This window comes from Marmota monax, unplaced genomic scaffold (genome assembly GCF_021218885.2).
Source record: "Marmota monax isolate L192 unplaced genomic scaffold, Marmota_monax_Labrador192_F-V1.1 WCK01_AAM20220418_F8-fsc00040, whole genome shotgun sequence".
Classification (NCBI taxonomy): domain Eukaryota; kingdom Metazoa; phylum Chordata; class Mammalia; order Rodentia; family Sciuridae; genus Marmota; species Marmota monax.
Window position 1 is genome coordinate 14,587,056 of NW_026692782.1, and position 22,394 is coordinate 14,609,449.

At 47.7% G+C, this 22,394-nt stretch overlaps 1 protein-coding gene across 1 annotated transcript in view; it reads right to left on the minus strand.

Annotated features, from left to right (window-relative positions):
• The window catches only part of Ebf2 (EBF transcription factor 2), a 177,425-nt gene extending 170,110 nt beyond the window's left edge, over window positions 1-7,315 (minus strand). The window contains exons 1-5 of the mRNA XM_046447888.2: window positions 6,723-7,315; window positions 4,150-4,306; window positions 3,083-3,146; window positions 2,768-2,823; window positions 2,215-2,288 (exon numbers count right to left, since the gene is read on the minus strand). Of these exons, the coding sequence (XP_046303844.1) occupies window positions 2,215-2,288; window positions 2,768-2,823; window positions 3,083-3,146; window positions 4,150-4,306; window positions 6,723-6,853 (482 nt within the window). The 5' untranslated portion in view covers window positions 6,854-7,315. The remainder of the gene's footprint in view (window positions 1-2,214; window positions 2,289-2,767; window positions 2,824-3,082; window positions 3,147-4,149; window positions 4,307-6,722) is intronic.
• Window positions 7,316-22,394: the final 15,079 nt, after the last annotated feature.

Sequence of the window (22,394 nt, forward strand, 5' to 3'; positions counted from 1 at the left end):
ATAATAATAATAATAATAATAAAGTTAAACACCAATTTAGAAACATTTTACTAAAGATTATAGGATTATGGGACATAAAATCATTCCAGCAAGTGCCCAGGTATGCAGCATAACATGGGGCAAATGAAATGAAGTATGTGCAATAATCATTGAGAAACAAGGATATCTGATCCATCTCCCCAGTGTTGACTGCTGTAACCAGCTGGTAAACTGTTGGGAGAAGGAACTTGCTCCCATACCTGAGAATCAGCTAGCTCTAACTGACAGATTGAAAGAAAGCTTCCCTTTCAGATACATCTAATACTTGCCTTCACTTACCTTTGCCCAACACAGACACACACACACACACACACACACACACACACACACAAGACAGGACCCATCCAATGGATCATCTATTTGTCCATAATTAATATTTGTTTTAAATTCTAGTTTGGGAAGAAAATAGCAGAGCACCCTCCCGGTCTCCAATGCAGAGAAGTTACAGTACATTAAATTTTTATATTGTGTTACTAATGCAGACTAAACCAGAGGCTTTAAAAATTGATGCTGCTACTTAAACAGCATAAAATGAGGAGGATTTGATTGGGCTTAAAAATAAAAATGTCAGCCTCCACTACAGCTGGAGGGGGGGTGCGAGTATTATAGAAAGGGATAGGTATAATTCATTAGGCAACGGGTTAGTTTGGTGGTTTTGTTTTCTTTTCTTTTAAGGTTATCTCACTCCAGACAAAGACATTTAAAAGTGTAGAGAAGAATAAAAATCCTCTTTGACTTGCCAACCAAATTATAGCATTCTGCCTATTAAAGTATTGCATACAAGTACATCTTGAAGTTGTATTTTCTTTCTGAACAAATTTATGAAGGGGCCCTGGGATAATGGAATATCTATCTTCTTACTTCATCACCCAACTCTTCACCAAGCAATTCAGTAAGGGAACCTCAGTCCCCCTCAGATCAGACAGAGTCAAACTTTGTATTTAACAAATTTGTTTTTCTAATACTTGGTCAAAACCAAAACAAACATGTCCAATTGTTATGATTTCTCTCTGACTGGGTTGAGGAGGGAGATGGGGCTTCAGGGAGCTGCCCATAAAATAGTCCATACTAAATCAGATGGCCTGTGATTGCCCAAACCTAGCAAGTCTGGAGGTAGGAACCATTTACTGCAAGAGCAGGCTGAGGGGGGAGAATGGAGGTTTTCCCTCCAATCAGATTTTGGAGGGGAGAAAATGCTGTAAAGAATAGAGTTCTAAATTTTTTAAATAAAATAACCATGTTCTTCCCAGAATTTCCTTTGTATATCCTTTCTATTTGCAGTGGGATCCTCAACATCTAGCCCAATACACCTGCAAACACTAGGCAAAAAAAAAAAAAAAAGATTCAAAAAACATTTGTAGAATGGTTGAGCGTGTGGATGAATTTTATTCTTCTAATTTAAAAAAAATGTGCAGGATTCAAAATGGAATATATCGGTCTCTGAAAGGTAGGTGGGAAAATTGTAGGAACCCAAGCAGACGGTGTGCCTTTCTCAAAGTGATCTCAGGATCCTAGGTTGCTCTAGACCCCAGACATCCCAGCGGTGGGGGACTCTCAAATCACAGGTGGGAACCAGGACCAGTCTTTCTAAGCTCCTCCTGACCTAAGAAACACCTTCAAAGAGAAGTGATGGAGAAGCGACTTCATGCAAGGAAAGAAAGCCACTTTGGCGCACATGCCTAGGTGCAGGGAAATAGCTGGGGAATGGGAGGCTCAGCACTCTGATGGTTCCCGAGCCCAGACTGCGATTTTCCAGGGTTTAGACTCAGTAACTCCACAAGTGGCTCCGCCTGGAAATCCACCCCAGCGGGCAAGGCGGGTATCCAGCAGAGCCGGCCTCCAGCAGAGAAGTTCAGGGAAAGTCCTAATCCCCAAAGTCCATCACAAACCCCGCTTGGGCAGCCCATCTCCTTCGGCAACGGTCCTGCCTAAGGTGGACAGCGAGACTTTCCACTGGGCCTGGGAAACTCCGGCAACACCAGGGATTTGGAACCGTGAATCTTCTGGTTTGCTTTCCTCTCAAAAACTGACCTTAAAAGGGATGAGGGTCCTAGAGAATCTGCCCCGGGCACGTCCACCGGGAGCCTTCGCTCCCGCAATTTAGTCCGGGAAGCCAGGGAGCCAGGCATGTTAGCCGTCTGTCTAGTCCAGCCCCGAGGAGAAGGTGGCTCTTACCTGCACATCACCTCGTGTGTCAGAAGAACTCGGCACATCTCCGGATTCTTATTCTGTCCCTCGTAAGCTATAGGCTGAGAATTGTGCAGGGACAGGAAGGGAAGACATGTAGCCAGCCGGGTAGAAATACAAACAAAGAGGGGACTTTAGAACAAGAACAAAATTCTCACCCTCTCACTACCTGCTACCCCATTAGCAGTTTCTGCCTAAAGGGGAACCTGAGAAGTTACCTGTTACCTCAGCTGAAGAAATAACAAAAGTGTGCCCCATAGTTCTTTGCAAAAAGGAATGTTTGGGGGTCTGAATCTCCCAATTGTGTCCTCTCTTTATCCCTTTGCTCTCCTCCCCTGCCCCCAGCATCTCCAAAACCAGATAGACACAAGACATTGGAGAGAGAGGGGGAAAGAAGTGTTCCCAGAGTAGACAAGGTGGTATGGAAGGAAGTTAGAAGTTTGACCCAAGAAATCATGCAGGAGGGTAGAAGTCAGAGATAAGCTGGGGAGTTGGGGGCCAGAGACAGATGAATAGGAGCCAAGTGGCCCATTGGGCTCACCTGCTTGGTCACTGAGTCGATGAGCCTGACATAGAGGTCCTGCTCCGTGCGGACACCTACAGGAAGGGGGAGACCAGCAGGAATCAAGGACTGCAGAGCCCACTCTCCCACACCCAAACCCTTCCCTGCCCTGGGGTGGAAGCCCAGGCTGAGCTGTCCAGGAGGCAAAGACCTCTAATCCCCAGCCCCAAGCAAACCTCCCACAGCCTTATGCTCCCAAATCTGTCTGCCAATCATCTAGGCAATGCCTTCCAGGAAATCGAGATGTGCTAGGTACTCTGCTGGCTACCAGGTGCCAGCTGATAGGATGCTCACCATTGCTGTACAGGAGCTGTAACTTGTAGTGGGTGCCATTGTTGGTCTTCTCATTGCCTTGTTCCTGAAAAGATGGAAGGCATTCGATTCCCAGGTATTTCAGTCCCCCCAAATGAGGGAAACAGGAAAGAGTGCTTCCTTATACCACCTCCCACCACTTTGAACAACTCTCTTGTCCAGCCCTGGGTCAAAGGGCAAGAGCCCCTGCCTACCGCTGACTATCTCCAAGGCTTGCCAAGCGGCAGGGGAGATAACCCAACACCACAGCAAGGCTGTCTTTAGGAAGGCCCCACCAACCCATCTGGTCTATCTGTCCTTAGGAAGCCCTGAGGCTTCTCTCTGCAGAAGGGTGAAGCGACCTGTCATTTAAAAGGGCAGAAATAGGCCCTACTCCCCTGAAACCTCAGCACCAAGGCCCAGAGCTCAGGGACCAACTGATTCCCAGGTTCAAGTGGGAACTTAACTTTATAGTTCAGGTGGCACAGCTGAGGAAACTGAGGCCCAAAGAGGGCAAGAGATCTCCTTCTGGTCACATATCAGTTTAGGTTGACTGACCTCTATTTGAGATCAAATCCAGTCCCCAAATCCGGACTTGAGTTCAAACAAGGTGCTGCCTTGGGGAGTGGAAGAGAAAGCTTCCGTGCCTGGGAGATGGGTCAAGGCTGGGCTGTGAGTTTCCACCATAGAACTGATTCAACCCACCCTGGTCGACCTGGCAGGTGAAAATAATGAGAATAACCCAGAGGAGGGCAGCAGCAGCCTTGTATACTTTTTAACCATGGTCTAGTCCAAAGGGCTTTCGCTCGGTGGTCATTCTACAATCCCGCGCTACTAAGGACCCCTAGGTTCAGCACACCCAGCCGCCAGCGCTCTACACCCCGCAGGGTGCAGGAGTAGGGGCAGGAGGAGGTGCGGGGAAATCTACTGATTTAGTGGCTGGGGGTGAGAAGCCTCGATTTATCATCCTTGATGATGCGAGCGGAAAAGTGTCGCAAGTGACAGATGGAATCTTTAGAGCTCTGCAAGGAGGGAGTCATTGGAGGGGGCGGGGGCAGGGGTCCTCTTACTTTGTCGTTCTCCACAAAGTCCACGAAAGCCGTACGCTCTATCTCCACCGGCTGCCCCTGCCTGTCGTAGAGCGCCAGGACGAAATGAAAGAAGTTGGATTTCCTCAAGTTAGAGGGAGGCTGCTTCTCAAAGTGGGCACGGGACAGGGCGACCCCACTGCGCAGGAAGAGACAGGTGGGACACCGGACAGAGAAAGAGAAAAGACAAGCCGTTACTAATGTGCCCAAGCAACGCCGCAGCGGATAGGCAAGGGACCACATCCCAGGTCCAGATTCCTGGACCTGTCAGGTCTTTTATCAATTCTGATTAAGAAGTAAAAACTCCTTAGAGGAGTAGTGGCCATGAGGTCAAACGGCAGTACCATATCTGGGGCTGCTTCCACCGCCCAGTGGTCCAACCTCCCAAGGTCCCACTACCAGGCTGTTCACTGTTGGGCCTTCAGTGGAAATCGAAAGACTTTGGCTGCCACAAGAGGTCCAGACTGTCCCCCACGCCACCCTCAAGGCGGCCCCAGCAGCTGGATCAGATCGCGAAGCTGAGGCCCGGGGGTTAAGGGAACTAAGCATCTTCTTTGCAGCTGAAGAAGTGGCTCCTTTACTTCATCTTTATCCGAATTACTTGCCCTCACGAGACAAGGCTGTGGATGAGTACCCTGAAGTGCGGGTAGAAAGCCCAGAGCCCAGGTCTAGTTCCTACAGGCCTCACCCCTCTGCTTCCCTCGCTCTTCCGAAAAGTTGCATCTCAAACAGTCGCACCGCGGAATCCCCGCGACCAGCACTGCGGGTCGCGGATCACTGCGGAGGTCGCTATATTGGACACCTTAGCCCCTTGGGTTACTGCGAGTGGAGAAGCCAGATTGTTAAGAGGCAGAGAGCATCCTCGCCCGAGACCTAGGCCATCCGGATACAAGCTGCGTTTCCCGGTGGCGCCAGCCAAAGCCACAGACCGTGAAATCCAAGTCGGGGGACTCAGAAGGCATCCTCGGAGCGCCTCGAATGTGTACACACATCTCCCTGTCTATCTGTCAGGGCCAGTGCTAAACTGGCCACCAGACCCATTTTTAACTAAAAAAGTTGGGGCGGGTGAGCGCACAGATGGCGGGAGCTGCCCCGCGGCGCTGAGGTCTCTGGGCCTCCTGTCCCAGGCGCAAGCACTTTCACTCTTTTGAAGGGTGTAACATTTTGGCTAGAATTTCCCCAACTCAGGCCGCCTGTTCCAACTTTAACAAACTATTTGATTCCGGAAAGGAAGGACAGGGAGGAAGGCATCTTCCCCAGCCGGGCTCAGAAAATGCGCGGCAGAGCCGGCTCTGCGGTGCTGCCTTCCTTCCCTCGGCTCGAAGCCCGGGAGTCCCCAGACCGCTGCGGAAAGTCGCTGCCGCCGCGGTGTGCGGTCTGCCCCAGGGACGCTGGCGCGTCCTGGCTTCCAGCGGGCGGTCAGGCGGACAGGCGGGCATCGCTGCCGGCCCCCGTCCCGAAGCGATGCGACTTCTGCTTTCTCTCCTCCAAGAGTGTGGCCGGGTTCGCTCTACCCGGGACACCTGGAGACGTAGCCTGTCTGGGAAAGGGATAATTTCTCCATGGGATGTCAGGACTTAAAGGAGGAAGGCCCGGAGCGCAGATGCGGGTTGACGAACGAAAGTTGTGGAAGAAGTTCGTGGGCGCTTTGGGAACAGGAAGGTTGCCTTTCTCAGACAGGGACCTGAAGGTCTCAAATCCCAGCTCAGAAGTGGTGACGAGGCAGAAAGCCTGGAAGGTGTTCGTGGGGTGACACTGCGACACGGCGTTGACTCTCCCAGCTTGCGGGCGCTCAGAAACAAGTCAACTTCAGCGTCGGGCAAAGCTGGAAGCCGAAGATCCCTGCAGCTTTCTGGCGGCGGATCCTCTTTCCTTTCCTTTTAATTCTTCCGCGACTCCTTCTACTGCTATTCCTTCATCTTTTCTCTTTTAATTTCTTCTCTCCCCGACTCCGTGCATCTGGAACACTCTCTGAGCCGCGACCCTCTTGCCTGCCCCCCCTCCCAGAGCTCCCGGCCGCTTCGCCTTCCCGGGCAGCGGCAGCGTCCTCTCTCCACCTCCGCCGCCGCCGCCGCCACCATCTGGTCGCTGGGCTCCGGTTCTCCCGGAACCACCGAGATGCGGGAGAAGAGGCGCTCGCAGGCGGCGTGGGGGAAACCTGGTAGAGGCCAGGAAGTCGTCTCTGCTCTCGCGGTGGTGACAGCAGGCTCCGGTCCTCACGCGCTCGGCAGAAATGGGAGCCGAGATGCGAGGCATTGGATGCTACTTTATTTTTATTTTGTATTTTGTCTCAGAGAGTGGACTGTGGGAAAGGAGTGGGGGAGACGCACAAATGGGCCAGGCAGTTCAGAAACTCCAGTGTTGGCTGCCGGGTAAGTGTCCCCCTGACTGCAGCAACTTGCTCACCGCAGGGAAAGCGCCAGCGTACGGGGCCAGAACGACAGATGGGGGTACGGAGAAAAGGAAAGAGATGCGGAGCAGGGGAGGGGGCACATTGAGAGACACCTAGAGCAAGAGACTTTGAGAGCATAATAATTGTGCAGTCGTCTCCTTACCTCTGAGCCGCGACATTGGCGTCCACCACACCGACATTCCGGACCCAAGACCTGACCGAATCCATCTCCGCGCCCAGCGATTTCTCTTTCAGAGCTGGTCCTCTTCCTAAAGTATCTTGAATCCCAAACATTTAAAAAGTCTGATCCTTTACTGTCGCTTTAAAAATGAGTTTATAAAAACACAGTCCTGACCGTTCTCAACGCTGCAAGCAAACCGTCTCCTCCAACGCAATCCAAGAAAGGGGGATCAAGTGCAGAAGTTTGGGTCTGTCTTGAAAAAAAAAAAAAAAAAAGTCCTTTGCTTCACGCGCGAGGTGCGGAATGATGTAGTCAAAAGTTTGGGTTTTTATCCTCTGCAAGTTCAGATCTGCCGCTTCAGGCCCTCCACCCTAGGTCGCTCGCATCCTTCCAACTGCAGAGCTGCCTCCACAAAGTGGTCACAATTTAGAAGCATCACCTGTTCTGGGAGAAACAGGAGGAGATTGATAGCTGCCTAATCTCTCTGCTTCCTCCAGGTCCTCCCTCCCTGCTCCTCCCCACGGTTCCAATTTAGAAAAAAAAAAAAAAATCCCCAACAGGATCAGTTTTAAAAGGAAGGGGAAGACCCAGAGCCGAGAGGAGGCGGTGGCTGCGAGAGCCGCTGAGCCGGGCTGCATCCGCGCGCCGGCCCCATGAATGGGTTACTACTGCCCGGGCCGCCGGAGGCGGAGCCGCGGCCCAATAAGGAGCCTCATTTGCATGGACGCTCGGGATTGGCCGGCGCCGGGCAAGCCAGGCCGACGTCCTCCGGCGGCGCGCACCACGCTCTGCGTTGCCTGGAGTCCGGGAGGTGAAAGGGGACAGAAAGCTGTGGGCACCGAGTCCTCGCCCGAACCCTGCGCGCGTGGCGTGAGCCGGATGGGGGGCCCCCAAACCCTGCACTGACGCAGGATAGCTGGGTCCTACGGCCTAGGGACGCGCTGGCTCCGCCTGGCCACGGGAGCGGGGAAACCTTTGTGAATTTGCCTCTAGATGTAGGTTTTTGTAGCCTGCCAGGAGGCATGTTAATTTTCGGGGTTTGGATCTGTGTGCATGTTTGCGAAAAAGCGGAGAGTGTGACCACATGTACTTTTGTTTTGTGCAAACGTTCCCCAGAGCACCCAGCTCCCTGAATGGCTCTCCCAAGTCTCCTGGGATTCCATGGTGACACTCAGATTTTGTGTACGGTTTGCAAGATGTTAGGGGGGAAAAAAGGATATTTAATGAAAGTCGGGAGTGGGGTGTGGACGAGCGAGGCTCAAGTGCTGTTCAAATAAATAATGACGGGGAAAACGTAGAGGAGCTAAGAAAAATATACCCGGGCGAGCGCGAACGGGCGTCGCACCAGTGCAGATGAGAAGTTGCTGACAGATCGTGGCAGGCTTAATGCGAGAGCTGCCGGGGTGTATCCCGGGAACCCTCTTCTCTCTCCCTAGTTCCCGAAGCTGCCGGGAGCCTCAGGGGGGCAACCCGGGAGTCACGGAAACTTTGCGTACCGAGCGCGGTGGCCACGGTGCTGGCCCGCGGGCTAGTGGCCGAGAGGCGGCAGCAGCTCCGCCAAACAGCTGAAACCCTAGACGGCTTTGTAACTACGCCATGCAACTCGCGGTGCCTATTAAAAATCCTCCTGGCTGGGTGTTATTTTCTTGCTTCTCCTTTTGTATTCTGATCTGTGCATAGATCTGCTGCTGAAATCTAGAACACCAGCGCGAAAACAGATTTGAAGACAATGAATGCAAATCTGTGCTCAAAGACCATCTGCCGTGGAGGAGACAATCAGCTGTTCCACAGTTCGAACGACTGCACCCGAGTCTCCCGGCCTCATTACGCACAGGGCATTTACGAAAGCCTGGATTACATTCAGGAGACTCTCCTCCCCACCCCACACATACTTAGGACTTAGTTTTGCGCATCAATTGACTCCGGACCAGATCCCTTAGGTGTAGGTGAGCGCTCACAAATGAACTGCGAGGGTTTGCCGCTAGAGGACACAGCTCCTCGCAACTCCTTTGCCTGCGTGGATAGGAAGCTTGCGCTTTCAGAGAATGAGGCTTTCCTAAGAAAGGGATCGGTGCGCCTCTACATCACCCCTGGGGCAAACTACAACCCCAGACTGTACAGGCAAGATCGCGCTCTGCTGATCTGTACTAGAGAAATTCGCTAGAAAGCGGACGAATACTCTTCACAGACCCAGGGTCAAAGGACTCAAGCATTGATTTGTGGGAGGAGAGAAAAGGTGAAATCCTAGCCTCTGGGTTGTATTGAATGGGGCTCTGAAGCTCCGGGGCTTTAGCTGGCTATTCCCTGTTGGACGAAGAAGAGTGAGAGGAGCCATGAAGGAAGTGTCAGAAAATAGAAGGTGGTAAAAATCCAAGCCAGGAGTTGTTCAGAGAAAGAAGAGGATAGGTGGGCAAGAAATTTGCAAAGAATGAAATCTACTACCCCTGTTTTTCAACTTGGCAATTTTCTGTTACATGCAGCCTCTGTGGATAATTTCAACCCCTGCAAAAAATAACTACCAGAATTTCTACTCCCGCTCGCTCTTTTTGTAAATTTTTCCACCACCACCCCATTCTCTTCCTTGTTTGGGGTCTGCTCCCAGCAGGGCCAAGCTTTCTCGTTTCTCCGCGGAAAGTGTGGATCAGTCTGTGAGCCCTCCAAAATGTGCGATGAGCCTGGTGATCTTTTTTCCCAAGGAACCATTTATTGCCTGCACTTCGACGCTGCTAGGAAAAGATGCGGAGAGTACCCCGAGGGGCCGCCAGTCAGCAGTGGGCCAGAGCCTGGCCCGGTCACTCTGCCCCTAAGGCTCAGGTTGGCTTGGGTTAAAGGGCACAGCCAAGGTCGGGAACGCCGACTTTTCTCACCAGTAAACAGCTGCCACCCAAATTATGTCCCTTAGGAAGCGAATGAATTGCTCCTTTCTCCCAGCTCCCTGCTGCAGTCCCCAGATCAGACTTCGCGGGGGGGGGGGGCGCCCCCTTCCTCCGCCCCCAGTGACAAGTTCAGGGACCGTAGTGCCCCGCTGGGAGGTAGTTTATGGGAACTGTGGTCCGGAAACTTTGACCTGGTGGGGCACACCGCTCTTGGCCGATTGCTCTAAGGGCGCCCTCCCGGTGGCTGCTCTAGGTACAGGGAACCGATGGCTGAAGTGATGCTAGAGGTCCTGCGGGTGGCTAGTCCGGAATACGGAAATTCTCTCTGGGGCAGGACGAAGTTGCCTGGCGAGGGCGGCGGGGACGGAGTGTCAGGGGTGGGGTGGGGGTTAGCGTGGAGGATTGTTAAGTGCAGCCGGGTGGCGCTTCCCGAGTTGCGTTTAATTATGTTTGTAGGGGTTTTGGGGAGGGGTGGCTGCTGAGTTGGCCACCCGCGCCGAAGGAGTGTGGATTATCACTGGAGTGGGTGGCGTTGGTTGAGCCCGAGAGCTGCGTCTCTTACTGCTGCCTGCGGCTACCGCCGAATAACCCTCCTTTTTCAAACCTGAAACACAAAATCCGCCCCGGGCCGCGCGGGGTCCGGCTGGAGCAGCTGCGGCCCGGGGAAGCCTGGCCCTGCCGCGACGCCGAGCCCGCGCGCGCCTCTCAGCCTTGGGCTGGCGAGCTCCGTTCCGTCTCTCGCCGGGGTCAAGAAAAATCCAAGATGCAGGATCACGATTCTTCATGACAATCTATTACGCAAACTTGTAATCCGCCCTTTATCTTGTCCCCTTCTTTGTTCACCTTTCCAAATACACCCCCGGAGTTTTTTCCTTGTCCATGTTTCACATGGGCACCTCAATACGGTGCTTCCGGTCACCACCTAATTGGTTTTAAGACCCATTTGTCCATTATTGTCCGGTCCGGGCTTCCTGGGAGCAGCGTCTCTGCTCTTCCTCAACGCGCTTTGGAAATTTTCCTTAAAAATTGCTCTGGAGACAGTGTCTCCTCCGGCAGGGCTCTGGAGAGAACTCAGATATGTCGAATTCCCCCACCTCATGATCCTCACCTCCAGGATTTCAGTCACACTGGGTGGCGTCTGGGTCTACGCTGCCTAAGCCCCAAACTGGACTAGTACCTGGGAATTCGATCCACCAGGAAAGCCGGTCTGGGTTGGTAAGTGAAATAAGTGGTGGCCCCCGTGTCCTCTCTTTGGATGAGAATTTTTCAATGGGTTAAAAAAAAAAAAACTAGATTCTTTGCTGTCTAAAAATAAATGACTTTACTCACTATCTCAAGTCCTGCTGAGAATATTTAATCTACAATTCGTGAATGATTTTTAAAAATATCCAATTTCATTAATTCCCACTCCAAATTGCAACTTTGGCTTTTTTCTTCCGGAAGCTAGATCTGTATGTTCTATAAATACAGATTCCCCAGAGAGGGCGGGAGGGGGGGGGAAACTATTCATGAAGGCACGACAAATATCTCAGTAGGACTCTGCCATCTACACCTAACATTCCCCTTTAGGACTTTGCTTTAGGACGGTTGGGTGAGAAGTAGACTCGCTTCTGGTTTTGTTTTTACGTAGTGAAGGAGGAAGCTACAGATAAGCTATGGCATGGTAGAACCCATGTGCCCAAGCCAATCCGGCCAGTGCCATGAATTTACCCAAAATGGGTCGAAGGACCCAGATCAGCTGTACCCAACACTTCAAAACTCCACAAAGTCTTTCTCCTCGTCCTCCACCGCTTATTCTTGCTCCTCCTCCTTCTTCCCTTAGTGTTCTTCTCTAAAAATATCCTTCCTTCCCATTTCCCCATTCCGGGTGCAGAGAGCGAGGAAGCACAATCCGAAGCCGAAAAGTGGAAAGGTCAAGGGAACTAATTCCCGCAGCAGCCACTCGGGAGCTCAGGCGCCGGCGCTGGACAGCGCGGGAATCTGGCTGGAGAGGCGAGTGTTGGAGGACAGGTGGTCTGGAGACACAAGAGCCTGCTGTGGCTTCTTCTAACAAGGGAGCCAATTTCTCGGGAGGTGTGGTGGCATTCGAGCCAAGCCCCCGATATTGGGGCTATGCTGGAGTAAACTGGCCGGTTGCAGCCCCTTGCACGAACCTATGCACGAAAACAGTGGCATCTCCACCAGCAGCAGCGATCTGGGGGCAGATTGGCCTGCATTACCAGTGGTCTCCACGCAAGGTAACGCTGAAGAAAAGTTCACACGAACAAAAGCAGGAGGCTTACCAAGTACTGCCAGCACTTTCCCACCCTTAAAACTGACAGCAACTCTTCAAGGGGGATTTTTTTTTTTTGCCTCCATTTTACAGATAAGCAAAATGAGGATGGGAGGTGACAAGTGGCATCTCCGCAGATAAATAGGAGGGGGGGAAAACCCACAAAACCTCCTCTCCACTTCCAGCACTCCACGATGACAGCATGCACAAGGCCTTTAAAAAGGAAAAAAAAAAGTTAAGTGTGACTTTCTCCCTCTCTTTCGCCCCCCCCCCAACCCCCCGCAGTTTCTCAGCTCAGTTGAGAGGAAAAGAACCAGAGTTCTCCGAATAACTGGTGGTCCCCGCCCCCCGCCAGCCGGCAGGGGAAAGCCCGCGGGACCTCCCAGCTCCCTCCCGGCTTGCGGCAGAGGTGTGAGCGATGTGTTGATTATTCATATTTTTGCCGAGCGCACACTCCGCCGCCGCCGCATTTCACAAGTACATTCACGTACACACTTGTACACGCGCTCGAGGGGCAAGCATACCCGGCCTAGCGCTCGTGGGGCCGCCCCTAGGGGGCGCCTTCCTCTTATGGGTAGGGGTGACAAAAGGCTCCCACTCAACCCCTCCGTAGGCCACTTCATTCTCCAAGCTTACAGAAACACACTCTAGGTTCCCAGATCCAACATTGTTCGCGATACACTTGTCTTCCCCACTTCCCCTCCAGGTGTGTGTGTGTTTGTGTGGAGAGGGGAGGGGAGGGAGGCAGCTACAAATATGGTACCAGCTAGAATTTCATTCCATTTGGCACTAGGCGATCCTCCCTCCAACACACACACACACACACACACACACACACACACATCGCTATCATCTCCAACCATAACACACGCCTAGGGTAGCAAAAGGGAAAATCAGGAGAAGGCACTTCAGTAAAATGCATGGTTTCATATTGACTTTAACGATATAAACTGGACTTCTAAGTGTGAGATTTCCGCAAACACTGCCCAAGGCCTAGAAATTTCATGTCTGGCTCATGGAACCCCACCTTCACATCCCGGCATCTCCAGGGAGACGACCATGCATTTCCGGGCGGGTGGGTCCAGGGCGCACGCCACAGGGCACCCACGGGAACCTCAGAACAGCTGGGAAAACAGAGGTAGCTCTCCAGGCTGGGCAACTCCGTCCCGCCCTCAAGGAAGGGCAGCAAAACTTCCATTAACTTGATCTCTCCTAGGAGAACAGGCGGGAGCCACTGGATTTGAGGGAGCCACCGCCTCCTGCAGACAGTCCCAGGGGCAGGAGCGCTAGACCAGAGTTGAAGGCGATGCTGCCCGCGCCACACAGGGGGCGCTGGAGTCCGGGCTGCGGAAACCCTCACACCTCCGCACTTTCTGCAAGTTTGAGACAGGGCAAGTTCAACAAGTTGCTTCAGTTTTCCCCACGGAGTGGGGCAGCAGGTCTGCGGACCCAAGACGGAGCCTGAGCCTCTTTTGATCTCATTCTTCTGAGCCCGAGCTTTACTCTGGGGAATAAAACAGAGCTGTTTACTCCCCAGAGCTTCACTTTGACTTTTGGGTAAACGTATCTGGCACGTAGTAGGTACACTCAGCCCCTGAGTGTGTAAAATGACAACGATGATATTTGCTGATTGAGTCCTCGCGAGTCTGCCGCGTTTCCTGCGGGGCTGTTTCCCATCCCCACCCCCACCCCGGCCTGCGAGCTCTGGAGGCAGGAGCTCTAGCGGCTTTGCAGCTCCTCGGCCTAGCAGAGGCGCTGGTTCGCGCAGTGCGTGCTCAGTGATTTTAAAAAAAAAAAAAAGGAATTGTTTCTAGGAAAGTGCTTCGGAACCTGTTCAATGCCCACAGGTGATGGAGGCCATGGAAGGCACCCGAGTGGTGCTGGCCTTTTCCAGGAAGGGAATGCGTCTTCCAAGGAGCCTGCGCCGGGTTCAACGGTGCCCTTTCAGCGCAGCAGTTAGCAGGGCGCTCCCGCAACTCCTGCGCGGTGAGAAGCGCGCTCGCTGCGGGCGGGCGGGCGTCTAGGCACCTGGAACTCCCCAGGGAATTGAGGAAACCCGCGAGGAGTTTTGGAAGGGTCCTTCCCTTTGTGTCCGAAGTTAGTGACAAACATCTGTCAATTAGTTAGTTCACAGAGAGCCTCGAGTCTCCGCTGTGCGCCCTCCGCAGGAAGAAAAGCGTCTCTGCCGGTACCACCAATTCCCGGAGCGACAAGCTCCCAGAGCCACGCTTTCCAGATCCGCCTTAAGCGAAGCTAAGAGGGAGGGGAAGGCGAGAGACTTGGGGGAGCGGGGGAGGAGTTTCCTACATACCCCTTGCACTTTTAATGCAAATACAACACCTGTTTGTTGCAGAAAAAATACCACATAAACCAAAACAACAAACGAATTAATAACTACCTTTAATCACATCAATATAAGTATCTAATGTTTTTTGTATTTGGCAGATTTCCTTCCATTCTTTTGTGCATATGTCTATGTATGGTAAGTGGGAACACAGATTTTATATTGATTTGTAACATTTTGATTCACTTAATATAGTGAATACCATTAAATAGTTTTCTACAGTAACATTTAATATTGACAGTGTTTTGTTTTGCACGCCACAAGTTGTTCAATCTGCTAATGTTGGACCTTCTAATTCTTTACCATTATAAACAACACTGTGATGAACATTATTATAGCTGTAGCTTTCCATATAACTATACCTTTTTCCTTAAATAAAGTCCCAAAAGCAAGTTGCAAAATCAAAGGCTATGCATGATTTATGTTTGTTTTGTTTGGTACTAGGGGATGAACCCAGGGAAAATCTAACACTGAGCTTTATCCTTAGCAGAACCACTCCCTTTTAAATTTGAAGAGAGAGTCTAGCTGACCTTTAACTTGTGATCCTCCTACCTCAGCCTCCAGAGTTACAGGGATGCACCACCATAACCAGCAAAAGTTATGCATGTTTTTAAGCCTTGGTATAGACTGACAAATTATACTCTTGAAAGATTAAATTTATGTTCCTACCAGCAATACCTAAGATTGTCTTTGGGCCTCAATGCTGACCTTCCTCAATCCCTGAATTTATTTTCTTATTTCAAAAATTGGCCAATTTGATCATAAATGTCCATGTATTTTAAATCTTATTTATATTGTGAATTTCCAGTTAGGAAAATTGTCTTTCAAACACTCTTGGGCCAGTGTATATCTTTGGGGAATTTCAAGTTTTTATTTTTCTAAGTATATTGAATCATAATTTATCATAGACATTGCTAATGTTTTCTCAATCTTCTTTGCCTTTCATTTTATTTATGGTAATTTCAGCAAAAGATATTTAAATGTGTTTCATTCAGAATGTTTTCATATGCAAGTAACAAAATAAGTGGCCAATTGTTGCTGAAGCAATAAAGATATTTAGACCCTATTTTGCATAGAAAGAAGTCTGGAGGTGGATGTCTCAGATTGGGTATAGCATTCACAGGTTCTTTTTCTCTTCACCCCACCAACTTGTCATGTTAGTTTGAACCCCATGTTCATTGTCTCATGGTGGCAAGGTCGCTGATGCAGCAATAATTAAGCACATGCTCAAGACAGGACATCAGAGAAACAGAACTCCAGCAGCTCCATTTCTTTGTATAGCTCAGTAAACGCTTTTCAAAAAGAGCCCTTATGTCCTGTTGCTATAATTGAGTCAATATGGACACCCACAACCGGAGGGGCACCTAGGAAAGCAAGGATCCCTCCTTTGGATCCTTTCTCTGAGAGGCTCACTGATGGGGTTGGAAATGGTAGCTCATATAGGCAGACAATCAAATCCACAAATGCCCTCCCCCCAAAACAGCACCTACAATGTAGTTAAATCCATCCATGTTTTCCTTTATAATATCCTCCTTTTGTCTCATTCTCAGGCAACCCTTTCCCATTCCAAGATAAAAGAAATATTGACATAGTGACATATTTTCTCTTTACATTGTTATTTTTGCCTTGAACAAATCAATTTTTTTTTCCTCATGGTCTTTGTTCCATTCAGCAATGAGCATCAAAATTTAGAAGTTAATTTAGTTTAATTACAGATACATAGAAATATTTAATTATTGCACTCTTTTTATTCAGAATAGATATGCTGTTTATGTACCAATTATATGCCATCTGGAATTTATTTTGGTTCACATTAAGAGGTTAAAAACAAACTTAAGTCACCAAATTGTTAGTTAAAAGCATTTATTGGGCTGGGGTTGTGGCTCAGTGGTAGAGCCACTTGCCTAGCATGTGCAAGGCACTGGGTTCATTCCCCAGCACCACATTTAAAAAAAAAAAAAACACCTAAATAAACAAGATAAAGGTATTGTGTCCATCTACAACTAAAAATATTTTTAAAAGCATTTATTAAAAATAATTTCTCCCAAAATGTGTAATGTCACTATTTATATTTCTTAACTGTGTATATATCATTGATAAATATTGAAATTTTAAAGTTAGAATTTGATATATTGTTATAGCATCTGAATGAATAACAGTGAATCTGAATGAGAAACAACGAATCTCACTCTTGAATATAGTTATATGCCTCAATAAAAAATGGGGAAAAAATGAAGTTAAAATTTGAAATTTATGATTCATTTAAAAACTAGGCAAACCACATGTTTCTCAATTTATGGATTTCGTTTTATGTTCTACAGAAAATTTTTGTATTATTACATGGGTTCAGGAAACACTTTTAAGATATTGCTAGGTAGATTGTAAATATATTTTTTATTACAGTTCCTAACTGATTATTGCTGAAATATAGGGAATTTTTTATTTATCACATACTCAGTCATCCTACTAGCTCTTAAGTTGCAATAGTTTTAAAATTGATTCAGTTAGACTTTCCAAATAGACAATTATATTGCTTATTAATAATAATTTGTTTTTTTCTTTCCAATAATACACACCTGATTTATTTTACTTGTTTTATTGCATTGGCTAAGATCTCTAATACAATAGCAAGTAGTAGAAAAATGGGAGATAAAATTTATTTTATACCTGACTGCTATGGAACTTTCTCTAATTTGGACTATTGGTGTCTGGTATTATTAAATAAGTATCTCTCAAACAATTTTGAACACAAATAGATGTTGAATTTTATCAAATATATGTTTAGCACTTAGGATGGTTATAGAGTTTTTCTGCTCTTCCTCTCAATACATTAACTAAACTTGTCCTATCCTTGCATTTCTATAATAAACCAAATATGGTCAACTATTTAACCATTTATTTATTCATTGCAAATTTGTCAAACTTACCTTGCTAGGAACACCTGTAGAGTTTATACACACGCTTTTCTCTTGGTAATTCTATCTTTGCAGCTGTGGGATGTACTCAATCATTTGACACTCATTATTTATTCCCACCCCACTTATGTTTCATCCTGTCCTGGATGTTAACTTTTTATGTTTTATGGATCATTCTTGAAGGTCCTTCTTGGAGTTGACCTCTTCAACTCTAACAATTATTTTGCAAATTCTAAATTCCCTTTTTAAAAAATCTCTTTCTGCTGGGTGAGATGGCGCATGCCTGTAATCCCTGTAGCTGAGGAGGTTGAGACAGGAGAATCTCAGAGTTCAAAATCAGCCTCAGCAAAAGCAAGGCACTAAGCTATTCAGTGAGACTCTGATGTGGCTCAGTGGTCAAGTGCCCTGAGTTCAAGCCCAGGTGCCCAGAAAAAAAAAAAAACTTTCTGTTAATTATGTTTGAAACCATTTATATTTCTGGCATAAAACCTAACTAGAACATCAGGTTTGGGTATCCAAATTATACAAGTTTTGTAAAAATTATTTCTATTTTTTCTTATTGTGTTCAGGTTTGGCTTAAATAGCATAGGATCATAGAGCCTTGGATAAATGATCTCGTTTGATGGTTATTGATTCATTTAGATTTTCTATCTCATGTTGAATATGTTTTGGTCACTTTTATTCTTATGGAAAATTATCTATATAATCAATATTTTAAAATGTACGAAGATAGAGCTATACCTGGATTTCTGCTGTAACCTTAATTTTCTGCATCTGAAATCATTTCTCTTCTCATTTCCACTGTTGAGCCATTTGCTTTTCATATTTTGTTTTGTTCTTCTTCCTCAAGATTTTCCAGCTTATTTCCCATCCACAAAGCACTGGGCATTATCTGATGTCTTAATTTGGGCCCATCTGATAGGCATAAAGTTATTTCCCACTGTTGTTTTCATGTGCACTTCTTTAATTAACTGCTAGTTGAGCCTCTCTTCAGACACCTCTAGCCCTCCGGGGCTCCCTCCACTTACCCACTTACCGCAATCTCATGTCTTCCATTGGATTTTCAGCCTCTGTTGTTGGTGGATTTGCAGGAGAGCCCTGTGTGTTTAGATGTTAATCCTCTGTCAGTTTTAGATAATACAAATATTATCTCCTAATCTGTCATGTGTCCTAACTTTTGCAGTGTTGTCTTTTGTTAACTAAAAATGATTCATTTTTATATGACTCTTCCACACATTTTTGTGCTTTAGGATCTTATTGAAGAAGTTTTCCTGCACATCAAGACCACAAAGAAGCCAGAAATAGTGGCACATGCCTGTAACCCGAGCAATTTAGGAGGCTGAGACAGGACAATCCCAATTTTGAAGCCAGCTTGGGCAACTCGCAAGACTCTGTCTCAAACAAAAAATATATATATAGGGCTAGGGATATGGCTCAAGCTGTAGCGCGCTCGCCTGGCATACGTGCGACCCGGGTTCGATCCTCAGCACCACATACAAAGATGTTGTGTCCGCTGAAAACTGAAAAATAAATATTAAAATTCTGAATATATATATATATATATATATATATATGACTGAGAATGTAGCCTATGTTCAATCCAAACCCCAGTACCATGACAGAGAAAGGAGAATGAAAAGAAAACCACAAAGAAATCTACCTACACTTTTATTATAGTTTTATCTTTCATATTTATGAGCTCAGTCTTATACACATGAGATTAACCTGTGCCATGATCTAAAATAGGGGACAAGATTTTGTTTTATTCTTTGAGTGAACCGATTTAACTGTTTTAGTCAGCTATTTTGCTGACTAAATCCAACCAGAACAATTGTAGAGAAGGAAAAAAAAAAAAAACTTTTCCTTCTCTACAATTGTTCTGAGGCTCACAGTTTCAGAGGTCTCCATCCACAGACAGCAGATTCCATTCCTAGAGGCTCAAGATGAGGCTGAACATCATGGAGGAAGAGTGTGGCAGAGAGAAGCAGCTCCCATGATGATGGAAAGCAGAGAGACTCTGCTCTCCAGACACACATATATACCTAAAAGCCACGTCCTCAGTGCCCACCTCCTCCAGCCACACCCCACCTGCCTTCAGTTCCCACTCAATTAATCCCATCAAGTGATTAATTTACTGATTGATTAAGATTCTTACAACCCAATCATTTCTTTTCTGAATCTTTCTGCCTTGTCTCACACATGAGCTTTTGGGGGACACCTCACATCCAAACCATAACCCAAATGTTCCTAAAAACTCTGTGTATAATGTCATTGACAATCACTCCTAGGAAATAATTAGCATTCTCCCCTCTCTTCTTTCTTCTCTCTCATTATAGGTCTGGAGAGGTACTAAGGGTTAAACCCAGGGATGCTCTACCACTGAGCTACACCCATAGCATTTTTTATTTATAGACATGGTCTCACTAAATTGCTGACTTGCGATCCTCGGGCTCAGCCTCAGGTCACTGGGATTACAGATCTGTGCGACTGAGCCTGTCTATCCATAAACATTTCTGGGCAACTTTCTTAGAGACCCTACAGAGATTAGGAGCACAGAGATGTTGTCTTGAGATGTTGTCTTGAGAAGAGTCTGATGATATTAATTGTACCCCTCCATGAATTTTTCTATAAACTTCTCTTCCAGCAGAAAAGTCTTTGAAATGGCCAGCTCAGGACCTTCATCCTCTGTGGCAGATTGGAAGTAAAACTTGGGCAGAGTTTTTCAGGAAGATTCCTTTAATGACAGCCTATGAGGCCTTCAGTTTTTAGTCTAGATATATTTCTCAGCTAACCAAAGTCCCTCTGTAGATAATTATTTAGAAATAACATGTGGATACTCTCATTTTTATAATAATATCACTCACTCCTCCATGACAATTCTGCTTAGTCACCACCTCCAAGAATTGTTTAGGGTCTTTCGCAGATTGTTTAAGAGTTATGAAGTAGCCGGGTACAATGGCACACACGTGTAATCTCAGAGGCTCTGGAAACTCCGGAGGCTAAAGCAGGAGGATCTCAAGTTCAAAGACAGCCTCAGCAAAAACAAGGCCCTGAGCAACTCAGTGAGACCCTGTCTCTAAATAAAATACAAAATAGGGCTGGGGAGGTGGCTCAGTGGTTGAGTGCCCCTTAGTTCAATCCCTGGTACCCCCCCAAAAAAAGTTTATTTTCATGTTCCTTATAACAACCCTGTGTGAACTAGGCATTGCCCTTTTGTTTATGGCTCCTCCACCCTCATTCAGTGCCCACTCCATGTTTAGGGTGTATCCCCTCAAAAGAGTAGGAGCAGCCCCTTCATCCTGAGAATCTCACTGCACCCAACACCCAGCTCAGAGGCACAGACGGAGTTCTCCATCCTCTCTAGTCCTGCCTGCTCTGACTTTGAACGTGCCATGGGTGACTTCTACCATCCCAAGTAGCTTTTCATCTGTAGAAAATGCATGAAATCAGTGTCAAGGAAACCCCTGTCTAGGGAGACCCTTCCACCAATCTAGTCTCACCTCTTATATATCTGAAAGAAATTCCTTGACATTTACTGGATAAGAGTGACACCTTTCTCTTTCCAGCAATAATGACTCTTTAAATCATAATACTCTTTTGGCAATTTCAATAGGAATTTGGAACACAGACTCAGAGGATTGGAATATTCAATTCTGAATTCCCAGCAACTCGTAAAAAAATGCAGTAAATGTAAAGAATATATATATATATATATATATATATATATATATATATATGATGGAGAAAAGGGGAGTTATTAGTATGACCACATAGGTTGCAGTCTAAACCAGGACCCCTTTGAGAATGAAAGGGGAGACTGGCTAAATGAGTCCCCAGAGTAATCAGAGTCAAATAGAACTGTCCCCAGAAAATCAGGGCCTGCGATCACCCAATGCATAAGGGAAACGGGAACAAAAAGGGAGAAAGAATGATGAGAGGTGGCCAGATGAAGGACTGCAGAGAAAATGCTTGTCTGGGTGTGTTGGGAAGCCGATGGAGACAGAGATCAGCATGTGGGCAGTTTACTGAGGACGCGCTCGCCAACAGTAGACCAGAGGGAGAGAGAGAAGTAAGACGGACAGAGGGAGAACTGAACCCAGATGGGCCACAGGAAGCTCTGAAACTGGGAAGGCCCTCAGGAACATCCCAAATCAAGATAAAGAGCCTGGGTCTTTGTATTTCAGGTCACAGGATGTGTGCTGACCTCGAGAAGGTGGCCTACCTCTCGGTGAGGCAGCTTCTTCCACAGAGGTCCATTCCCTCAGGGGGATGTGGCCCTGGATGCCAACAGCCAGCTTGTCCTCAGTGGGAGGAATGAGTACGTGGGTCCTGATGGAGGCTCAGGTTTGCTGACTACAGTGTCCACTGCTGCTTCCCGGGTCCACTCAAACACCTCCTTCGTCCCAGGTTTGCCGCCCTCTAGGAAAAACTCCTGCAGGACTCTAAAATCCTGGGTTCTTCTTCTAGGGAAACTTAACAAAAAAGAAGGTCAGTGGGACAAGCTATAGCCTGCCACTACAGCAGGCCTGAAGGCCACAACTGACCCTCATCATCTCCCTCCTCTATAGCCCATCCCAGATTTCCCACACTCAATCGGCATTTCGGCCAATCAGGGTGACTTCCCTGGCAGGTGAATTAGAACCTCATTCTATGGTGGCCTGGCTCACAGGCTGTGGCTGCTAGGCTTTTCCATTTCCCATCCTAATTGGGCAACAGAGTACCAAGAATTCACCGCACTGATTGTCAATTTCACGACTTAAACTTAAAACTCAGGGTCACTCCAGGTGAACTGGGCTGCACGAAACAATCACACAGAGACAGAGAAATGCCTTTTTCTTGGGGTCCTGTGACGGCTCCTCTGACCTTAGGGGTCCCTTTTATTGGAGAGAAGCCATTCAAATAAGGCAAGGGTCAGGTTTCAGGGGGTTGAGTCCAGCTTCGAAATGTCTGCTGTCGACAGGTTTACTGACACCTAGGAAAGCCACACCCAAAGACAGAGCAAGAGAAGGGAACACACAAAGGGTGTTTCCATGGAACATTGTATCCCAAACAGGGCAAAGGGGCAGGATTACAAGGGAATAGGTAAGTATAGCTCTATCCCCATGGGTGACGCCTACACCTAAAGACTGACCTTGCTCTCCATCTGAGTTGGGACAACACCCAAGTAGTGATTGGTCAGAGCCTCCTGCTTCAGGACTGGAAGGCGTGGTTATTCAGGGCAGCTCCCCACCTGGAAGCCAAACAGCC